This window comes from Alosa alosa, chromosome 16 (genome assembly GCF_017589495.1).
Source record: "Alosa alosa isolate M-15738 ecotype Scorff River chromosome 16, AALO_Geno_1.1, whole genome shotgun sequence".
Taxonomy (NCBI): Eukaryota; Metazoa; Chordata; class Actinopteri; order Clupeiformes; family Clupeidae; genus Alosa; species Alosa alosa.
Genome location: NC_063204.1, coordinates 25,683,282 through 25,694,484, shown reverse-complemented (window position 1 = coordinate 25,694,484; position 11,203 = coordinate 25,683,282). Strand labels below are relative to the sequence as shown.

At 45.0% G+C, this 11,203-nt stretch overlaps 1 protein-coding gene across 1 annotated transcript; it reads right to left on the bottom strand.

The window, feature by feature from the left end:
* Positions 1–529: 529 nt before the first annotated feature.
* Positions 530–10,618, bottom strand: LOC125309492 (semaphorin-5A-like). The gene is made up of 6 exons (XM_048266459.1): positions 10,558–10,618; positions 7,490–7,660; positions 5,963–6,118; positions 5,135–5,179; positions 4,372–4,583; positions 530–1,947 (listed from the first exon to the last, which is right to left on the bottom strand). Exons 2-6 carry the CDS (start codon positions 7,590–7,592, stop codon positions 1,828–1,830), a joined length of 636 nt encoding a protein of 211 aa, XP_048122416.1. The 5' UTR covers positions 7,593–7,660; positions 10,558–10,618; the 3' UTR covers positions 530–1,827.
* Between the last annotated feature and the right edge of the window lie 585 nt (positions 10,619–11,203).

Below are 11,203 nucleotides of genomic sequence, written 5' to 3'. Positions count from 1 at the left end.
AAGATACTGAAACAACACAAACAGGCAATCTTTAAACAAAATGCACACACAGACATACACCTCAGTGGCCTCAAAACAGCCTAAGGCACAGAGCACCCAAGACAAGGGAAAGTAAGATTGATTCTCACCCAGGCACTCATCTAACTCAGTCAGACCTGCATCGCATCACACACACACACCTATGCTCACATGCTCACTCTCTCTCTCACACACACACAGGCACACACACATACACACACACAGACTCATACACAGGTAGGGAGGCCCTGGCTTGATTAATTGCCAATGGTCAATTACCCCTCACACAGATGGCCTATCAGGGTGAAGGTTGATGGGGAATAACACTACTGCGCTTAGCCGCGCCACCCACATCCGCCAGACATGGCACGCCCCAGTATCCTTCATGTATCCTTCCCCTTGGGAGAGAAACTATTTATTACACTCTTCTGGACAGCTACTGCAGGGAAGCACTCTTGGCTGCCTTCCGGCTGACTTCTGGTATGCAGAACTGGCAGGGTGCAGACAATGACAACCATCAGGTATATGAAGCGAGTTTAATTTATGCACATTGAAAACAAGCAGAACAAAACTTACAGGTAAAAACAGAACAAAACAAAAGCAGAATTAGTAGAAATTGAAAAAACATGTAGCGTTGAACATTTAGTTCCATAACAGAAAATTCATTTTTTGACAGTTTTTTTTTCTTTTTTGATTAAAAACAGTTGGCATAATTATCAATTAGCTTGTGTTAAGGAGCACCATTTTTAAGTGTAGCACAGTTACTATGCTGTCAACAAGCTATGTAACATTGCCGTATGCTTGTAATACTCAAAATGTTAGGGAAAAATATTCATATACGGTTTCACACTTTCAGCTTGCGCTGTATACAGTCCAAAGGTGAGAGACTTGGATGGATGATATGAGTTACGATGGTCAAACTAACCTGTAGTTTAATGGTTAAAACTGAGAAAAGCTACAACAGACACACAGTTCGTCGTGAGTTCACTATACAACAAAAACATTGATACTTTAACCATCAAATTTCAACTAACAAGAGCCTTCATTGGCTACAGAGCAGAACTGGCCAGTGCCCCTAAGTACTGTATCTACACTGTGATTGTCTGACTTAGTCTGGCTCAGCCAAACTTTTCTTTCTGGGCGGGCGAAAGCACTGGGCACCACAGAGGGGTCCTCAGCGAGGCACAGGGGCTTGCTGACTCAGCACAAACAGGAAGAGCTGTCTCCAGGACGACAGGCCTGAGACTCTGGAATGCGATCAACCATGCAAAAAGATGAAGCAACCTAGGACACATCCGATGAAGTCATGCAAAGCAACTCCTGTGGCGTCATCCGCTAAAAGCAAAGAGAACATTTTAAATTCATCGTTTTTATTTCATTAGGCTCTGTATTGTTCACAGGGGTCAAACAGTGATTATTTCCTCTTCAAGTTCATTTTTTTTTGTTGGGAAAAAAAAAATAGACCTCATTCCATGATTTTTCCTCTGTCCTGCACGCGACAGAGAGCTGAAAATTTAGTTTTCTCAGCAGAAGAACTTCCCGAGGCTACTGGTGAGACGCTAAACTGACGTCCTTCTAGGTTGGCGTGGAAGCGAGTCTCACAGTATTAAATAGGCGTCGGCTGGCATCGGTCAGTAACATGGTCCCACACGGAAGGTTTCTCACATCTCATAATAGACCACAAAAAAGCAACAACAAAAAAACAGAGGGACAAACTACGGTATCTACTATAGTATGCATGAGGTGATGGTGATGATGACATCGATACTTGGGTATCCATCCAAACAGCACTGGTCACAAGTAATCCCTTTAATAGTCATCGTAGGTGTTCACGTCTGTGAAGTATGCGTTGGTGTATGTTTTTCCGGCAAGCTGAGGGTTGAAGTACTTGTTTCTTTCCTCCAGTATCAGGTTATTCTTATTGAACGCCTGTGGGTAAAAGAAAACATATATATACATAAAACTTCCTGAAGTGTCCTGAAATTGGTATTTAAAAACCTCCTTAAATAGGCTTCATTGTGATTTAAGATAAAAGAAAATCAAGCAGTTTTAACTAAATGCATGAACATTTTATAGAATAGTATCAGAGAAACAAAGCCAGACCAAGCCAACTTAAACAGACATCAGGCACTATGATAAAACCTAATGGTACGATAAGAGTTTGTGTACCAGTAGGATATTGGCAAGAAAAGCAATCATCTGGTTGCTATCTCCACATCAAAATGGCCACACAAATAAAAGATCATTGCATGGTAATGATCGTGACGGATGACAACAAGTCACAAGGACAAGAGATATGTCTAACAGACACCGAGGCACGGGGAAAACAACAAAACAAAACAAAACAAAAATAAATGTCGAGCCCAACAGCATGCATACAACATAAAAATGGGGTCTTTTCAGGGACAGGGAGGCGGGAGGGTGGTCAACAGAAAAGCTGGGAGATACTGTACACTGCCTTCTCAAAGGCCAGTGAGTAAGACTATGGGTGGAGAGGATGGCTTATGGATGGTGAGGGGCTAGAGGGGAGAGAGGGCATTAGTGCCAGCCGACCTGCCACACACGAGGGGCTGTCACGGGAGGGTGGCAGAGTTCGGAAGGAGGAGAAGAAGAAGAAGAGGAGGAGGAGGAGGAAGGAGTAGATAGGTAGGTGGGTAGGCAGCGAGTCGTAAAGTAGGCGGAAGGCTGAGCTCTGCTCGAGGGTGTTAGTAGAAAATCTCCAGGCCACACGGCACGCCAATGTTAGAGGACAGAGGTTGGTGCAAGCTGTGGTCATCCAGGGGCAACAGTATGGAAACGTCAGGCTGCAAAGAGGAATGGGCAAGAGTCACACTAAGGTCCTAGGACTGAACCTACAAGCATTGTTTTGTATGTCTTGCCCTATGGTGGAGGACACTGAGATGGGCAGATACTGGCTACATATGCCACTGAGATGTTCTAGGGCGGCGTTTTAGTTTGGATTCAAAGTAGTCCAAATTCTGTCTCTTCTTTATTTTGTCATCCTATAACAGAATTTATCTGGTGCCCAACTGCAACATTTTGGGCACTTAAACCACAACAAGCCCAGGAGGCCAACTACAGTGGGCCACTTTTTGGAGGCAAAGGATGTGATAACAGATAAACATGGCATATGTAAAGAAAACATGCATTTGACTGAGGGCAGGCGATTTATTAGAATTGGACTACCATAATTACATGCAGGCGATTTATTAGAATTGGACTACCATAATTACATGAAAGACCGAGAGTAGCATCAGAACACCTGAATACATTGACATGGGCTCTCTCATGGCTACTATCCTAGTTTAGTGTATGATGTATCAATGATACAACTAACAGCTTTCCTCTGTGGTCATAGCAGTATAACATGTTGGAGTTAGTCTGTTGGTGCAGCACTGTAAAGGCTTGATAGATCACTGTAATGCATCTGGTAATTACATATGTTTCTCTCATATCCACATACCTCACTATGAATTATTTCATGCACTACTCTTCAGCTTTCTTTATTGGCATGTTTCATTAACAGTGTGATTGAAACTCTTTTTTCTCAGTAAGCTATGCAATATTTTGAGGCAAGGTATATTATAAGTCTTATAATTTTCATTTATTTCAGCATTTTGCAAATCTTATTTTCCCACTGTTAAATTATTCAACAGCCAAATTGACCTACAAAATCATCAGTCACACAGCATAAATGAGATGAGCATTATTTCATCCCCGATTCTCGAGCCCCTGGCGAGAGCATAACTCTCGGCCGTGTGTGTGTGTGTGTGTGTGTGTGTGTGTGGGGGTGACGGGGGGGACACGTGGGCACTGAAGTACTCACTCGCTTAATACAGTAAAGTTTCTCTTTGTGGGTGCCCATGCTTGTTAAAAGTTTCTCTTCTGCCCTCACTAAATGACTCAACCTGTTTCAGTCCTATTAAGGGAAAAAAAGGCGCTCACTCGAAAAAATAAAGATGCTGTAAAATGTAATTGCACTGAAATGTCTAAGGCTTTACAGCAAAGAAGAGTGAGCGCATAGGCAGTTTACCTTGAGAGCGCTTGACTAGTCATGACCTTTGGAGAAAGCGGTGTATGAAGACATGCGCACTTACACAACACTGCACGTCGACAAGACATACAAATACACACACTCTATCTCTCTCTTTCTTTCTCTCTCTCTCCCTCACAAACACACACACACACACATACACACACACACATACAGTACACATACATACTATACACACACATACTGTACACACACACACAGACACACATACACTTAACTCCAAGTAGGGGTTCTACATTAAGACACACACAATGAGGACGTTAATGGTTGGAGGAGCGAGGGTAAAGGAGGACACAGACCTTAATGGCTTCCACCGAGTCATACTTGTCCAGCTTGTTGATGTGGTTGGTGATGCTGGTGTTCAGCGGTGCTGCGGAGATGGGGTGGATCACGGTTGCATCGTGGGACTGCTGCTGATATCTCTGGCAGTAGGTGTACACCAACAAGGTCACCAGGCAACCTAATATGGAGCTGCTCAGTCCCACCGCGATCATGTGGAACACGTTAAAGTCTGTTGACAGAGAAGGAGATATTGAGTACCAGTAATCCCTGAGTAACATATACAATGAAAAAAAAACAGAAATCCAATAACTTCTGAACGATGTGCTATTCGCACTAATGGAACTGCACACTAATCTAAATGAAAAACAGTTAAACTCTAACAGTTAAACTCTAGGTAGCTACAAGAAAGAGCAGTTAAGAATTCTATTCACCTTAAACATTTAATTTTCATACACATTGTTCCTTGTGCTAAATCTTTTTTAACAGTGTTGCATCACTGTACCTAAGGATACTCAACTGATAAGTTTGATTACATGCATTACATAAGCAAACAGCATCCCAAATTGTGATACAGAGATCTCGGTGGCTATACATGACGTAAAAACTAGGTGCAACAACAAGACAATCCAACAAGGTGCTATTCTTGTCATTTACTTAAGGACAAAACAACCCTGGTCTGATTTGGTCAAAGTTCCTAGAGTTTGAAGTTAAACTCTCCACTGTGTTCTGCAGTTGGGGCCATTAGAAGTCTAGCACAGTAAGATGGCATAAAACATTTACCTCCACACCGCCGGTCATCTTGACTGGAGCGAGCGATGGATACTTCTGCAGGAAGGGGGAAAAAAGAGAAAGAGTCAAGACGTGGAGACACGGTACTCGTTAGGGTGATGAATGGCCGTCCGCTTTGAAAGTGGCGAAAAAATTACTGGCAAATCCAAAAAGGAATGGATCCTCATAAAACTGAAATGGCTGATAATTAACGCCGCACCTGTAGAGCTTTACGATAAGCTGTGAGACTCATTAAAAGAAATGAAGTATGACACTTTGTTGTAATGAGCCGTAATAGAATGTAACTCAGGGAGAAGGGCCTCGAGCTGTGGAGGGGACACATAATATTTTTACCAGTCCCACGCTGAATGTGACAGGAGCTTCGCATCGTCTCCAGACTAAAGGGCGACTGCATTCGCTAACAGGATGCTAACTGTTCATCTCAGGCTACATCTGTGTCTATCAGGCAACACTTGATAAGGAGACTGCAGAGTTTATTAAAAGACTTGCTGCCTTTACTTTGCTCGCACACGTGTAGAATGAGTAGCTCGAGTCACCCACGCCCCTGTGCTGGCGAATGCAAATGATACTCTTACGTATCGCTGTAATGCATTTGTTCGATCTGCCTACTTAGTCTCCGATGAGGGAGGTTGGGAGAGACAGGGGAGAGGGATGAGAGCCTAATTATCTCTCGCACAGCTGCAGCGGTCGATGCGCCTGCTGTGTCTCGCGTTACCGGCCTGTCAATAAGGGGAGATCCCTGTTTGTCCGGCACTCGATAGAGCCGTCGAGGTCGAGTGGCGAGCGCCGGTGAGCGAGGAGGGACGGACATGGACCCACCTGGGATGAAGTTGGAGTCGGGCGGGCAGGGCCGCGTCTCGCTGCTGTTGCCTGAGCACTGGTTGCCTGTGGGGAAGAGGACGTCACAGTGGCGCACGCGGCTCTGGCCGCCCAGAGCGTCGCAGCGGGTCCACTCGGACCAGTCCGACCAGCTCTCTGGGGTGGACACACAAAAAGAAGCATGATAAGCTTGAAATTATACAGCTCAGAAATCAAAATCTTTCTCTCCTTCAAAATCTATAATGATACCTTCACATTCAACAAGCTATAGCATGCCATTATTCACCTATACTAGGAGAACATTAATCCTGACCATATGTAAATCACACATTTTCAGCAGCAAAATGAAGTAAGCCCTCTAAACCACAGAATGGAATAAAACACATGTGACTACAGGTAAATTAATTAAATCTGTTTTGAAGGTAAACAATTAGGATAATGGAGCGGTTGATTGCCATGCTAAGCAGTTCAAGGAGAAATTAAAGTAAGCTACTTTCCAAAGTAGGGTCCCTTAATAGTCATTAATGAGGCTTGCATGAGGCTTGCAGTTGAATTAAGATGAATAAGTTGTTGTATGAACCTGTGTAGACTTGGTATTCAATAGTGTTGCGGTGTTGACATTTGAGAGCTTGGCTCAGTAGGGATTGAATGTTTTCTGAGTTTTTGCAAGCTAAAGAGTTACAGATGGCTAATTGGCTTTCCCTAATGGGCCATCATAATAAAGTATTACACAGATCATGAGGAACAAAGCATTTATTGGCAAGATAATAGCAGAACTTTGCTTGTTGGCAGACTTTGCACTTTGCCCCAATTTTAAATTAGGGCCGTAAGTCAAACACACATACACTGGCCAAAAAGAAACCCGTGAGGTCAGACGGCATCAAAGGGTCAAGGCAGCCCTTGACAGGGCAGAATGGATGATAGCACTGCATCGAAACGCCTCTCTGTGGCTTCACTTTCACAGCAGTATCCGTCGGCAACCCACGCACAACATTCCGCCGTATCCGTCGGCAACCCATACTAACATTCCGCGGAGTGCCAGGGAGAGTGGCCTGATGCAAGCGCAGTGTAATTAATTGGGTGATGGAGAGGGGCTGGACGTGGCAGATAAAAGGTCATCAGAGAGCATCTGTCGGAGCACGGCTAATGGATGGCCTGACATTTGCATAGAGCCAGTGCTTCTCCCAGCACTATGTGTTTAACCCTCTGGGGGCCCCTGATAGGCTGGATCTGGAGCAGAAGCGATGATCACCTTATTGGCTTGTTTCGCTCATTTTAATGTGTTTGCCCCAAATAGGGCATTACGTTTCAAATGCTTGATTCTCAAAGGCTGACATTTGAACTGTGGAGTTCTGACAAAGTTATGATACACACACACACACTCAACAGCAGCAGCATGTTTTATTTTTGTATTTCAGAGTATGCATGCAGATACATATTTAACAGTGTGTGTACATGTGAAGATGTACAACTGAAGGTGGTTATAAGTGTGTGTGTGTGTGTGTGTGTGTATGTGTATGTGAGTACCTGGACAGGGCTGTGTGTTGCACAGAGCCTCCTCAGTATGCAATCCCAGGCAGATGTCTCCTCCGTAGGCCGGTGGGGGGTTGCTGCAGGTGCGGGTGCGCATGTAGTGCCCTCCTCCACATGTCACCGAGCATTTGGACCAAGGTGACCAGCACGACCAGCCCCCGTCCACTGCAAACAACACAAGGACAACATTCACTCTGAGATCCTACAGTACGCATGCTATCAGCGACAGACAAGCAGTGCTGAATGCTAAATCAGAAAACTAAGTGAGTGAATCTGGGGACCGAGCCTGTAAGCAAACAAAACAAGACAGAGTGTGATCTTTCATCTGGCAGACTGTAAATGTAGCCTCACTTCATAACAAAGTACTAAAAAGCTTGTCAAAAGAGTTGTCTAAAACTTGTCTAACAAGTATTTTCTATTGAAGAATGGGAAACAGCAGGAGATAAAATGCAGCAGCAGCCTAAGAAAAATAAACCTATTTCAGTGGTTAAAGTCCTGTTTCAATACTCGACAGAGTTAAACATAAAATCGACACCAATGATGTGTGAGTGTGGAAATGAAAGCTTTCATCATAACATTCCTGATATGAGCAAACAAATATAGATAAATATATCATACATGGTAATGTGCTGTTTGATCATCAAATGCAGCCAAGCCAGGCCAGAAGTGCACATATTTGGCAGGCACAGTATGCCTATGTAAGGCAACACAGTGGAACACCAATCACCTTCAACATGCACTGTCTAATTAGGGGAGTATGTGACCTCGCCTGTGAGGCCAACAGAGCGTTGAACAAACTCCGCAGATGGAGGCAGGATCCCAGACAGATGTGGGGCAGATCTGGCCTGGTTCTGGCCCAGCGTTTTGGGGGTGACTGCAGCACAGATGTGGAGGAGTGCGCTACACGCTGCAGACAGCTACCAGACCCTCGGTCCCCTGGTGGACCAACCCTGACCCCAACTCTAATTAACGAAAGTAAATGAACCATCAGTTTTTCCCCCTCCAAGCCCACTCTACCCACCCCCAGCCTCCCCTTCCAACCCCCCTCCAGCAGCATCAGATGTGATGGCTGGCAAAGAGCAGTGGCGGTAATGAGCGCTGGTAAAAATCACAGCCACCTCAGCATCTAATTACTCCCCCCCGTAAACAAGTCTGGGGCTGTGTGTTGCTATACGCTCTGCTCTCCACTGCTCTCTTTTTTTTAAAGGAGACCATAGAGACTGAGGGAGTTCCAGAACATTCTCTCTGAGAGGAAGGAGAATTCCAAAATGGCCGTTGAGTTGCAGAAGGTTCTTCACGTTGCGAAGTCTGAGACAGACTCCTAAGTCACCTAGTACATTTTATAGCAGCTATGAAAAAGTAAAAATGAAATCCTGAGGACACACTGAGTGGGTTTATTCCCTGTGTTTTATGAGAGAGAGAGAGAGAGAGAGAGAGAGAGAGAGAGAGAGTGAGCGAGAAGACGGGAGACAGAGAGAGTGAGGGGGGAAAAGAAAAAAATCTCAGCTCCATTCCAAAATTGGTTTTAAAAGAGGCCACAATCGTCAGAGAGGGTGTAATTGAACACCTCAGAGGCTTTAGTCATCTTCCGCCGTAATTTCTCTATCGGAAAGTGACAGATCAGTCAATTTCTGCCACCGTATGACGGATCGTCTCATCTCTTACAGGGGCGGTAGCAACAACAAAACGATTCATTAGCTTCCAAGCCAGATGAATGCTAGCTGGAGAGCTAGCATCGCTCTCTCCAGCTCCTCACACACTGCTAATGTGTTTCAAAGCTCTGATAGAGAGCAATTCTCACCTACCGGGACAAAACACCCAGAGTTTAGTGAGTGAGAGGTGGGGAAAAAAATCCCCTCACCTCACACGACAGGTTCCAATTTCATCGGACTTAAGCGCTCCAGTCTGAGATTAGGTGCAGTTATCCCTATTTTTTCTGATTGTGATCTCTTTAAATTAACAGGACTTTCTTTCCATTACTGCCAGGCACATCCTCCCTATCAGCTCAACAGACTCCAAAGATTGTTCTCCGATAACCGCTGACTCGAATGCGGATTTGGCCCTGATACGGCCCTGATCTGACATGAATCTACTTGGATTGTCAACTGCTTGCTGGATTGTGGCAAAAACCACACACATACATCCTGTACATTTTTTCAGTCACTAGCTCAGCCACCTCCTCAGAAGAGAACTCTCACTGCTGAAGGCCATGAGCCGCTAAGTACAGGCATCTTTCATCAGTCCAGCTTGAACACCATAAAGACTTTTTAACTGGAGGATTGCCTTAGATTTATTTCTCCCATTCTCTTCATTGAATTTTTCCCCTTGACACTTAAGAGCACCTGACTCAACTTTTATTCTAAAGATTTGTTTGATATAATTTCTAAATCAACTATCATGAAAGTTCAAATTAAAGTCCCACTACGCCACAAGGCCAGTGACTACTAAAAGTTCCACCATGTCATAAGACCAGTGAATACTAAAGGTCAACTGCGTCACATGGCAAATGACTACTGAAGCTCCACCACGTTACAAGGTCAATGACCACTGAAGCTCCACAGCGTCGCCATGCCAGTGACTAATAAAGTTCCACCACCTCACAAGGCTAGTGAGTACCGGTACTAAAGTTCCACCACCTCACAAGGCCAGTGAGTTCTTAAGTTCCACCACCTCACAAGGCCTGTGAGTACAAAAGGACTCCAGATACAAAAGGACATCAGAGGTGGGGGTCAGATCCGATCACCTGTTGACTTCATATGAAAGCCATGAAAGCTCTCTGTACTGCATACGTCAGAGGAAACTACAGAGGAAACTTTGTGTGTCTGTAGCCATCTTCCGGCCCTTTGGGAGTGTGGGCTGAGGCGATGGAGCAGGGAAGCTTTTGACTGCGGAGGATGATACATCACATGCCTTGAGTTTGCGTCTCAATGGGCCCTTCACAGGATGAGATGACCATTACAGGCCAATCTGCTTGCTTCAAGGACACTCTCGACCGGATGACTAAGCAGAACTGAGCACCGGTGCCGATTTTGGCTCGCCGTGACTTACAACAGCACACTCACAGATACGATGATGGATAGCTGTTGGCGAGAAGCCTCCGGCGAGCGGAGCTGTCAGAAGACGCCAGGCTCCTCCACCTCCACAACGCAAGCGTGATTGATAATGATCTCAAAATGCATCTTCCTCCTTGTCTGTTGGCGCTCACGTCCTTTTCTGCCAGGTGTCCTTTTAACAACGTTGAGCGTAGCAACGTAGACATCACGATGGCATGACGCCACTCCAGGCGATGAATTTTCCTCCTCTCCCGCCTGCGACAAGGAGCACTCGACTAATTAGCGAACACCCGTCCTAGCTCCTAGCCCATAAGTGTGTTGATGAGAGGAAAGGCATTGTGTCTGAGGCTTCCTGTTGCTCGGAGAATAATAATCCTCCCATGTAATTGCACACACGGGGAGACCATGGGGATTGCTCTCCAGATCCCCAACAAGAAACCGAGGGCTGAACACCCACAAACAGACACTGGCTTTCAGCAGGCTGGCAAAAAAAAAAAAACTTGTGCAACTTTTTAGAAGGATTTTTCATGATTCATTAACTGCAATTTGCACCCTAAAATTTCTGAGTGTAAAGGTAACATCGTTTGAACCATAGAGCGGATGAGGTAATGAAATGACTCTATTGAAAGAATGCAGTAAACGGTGAGGCTCAATA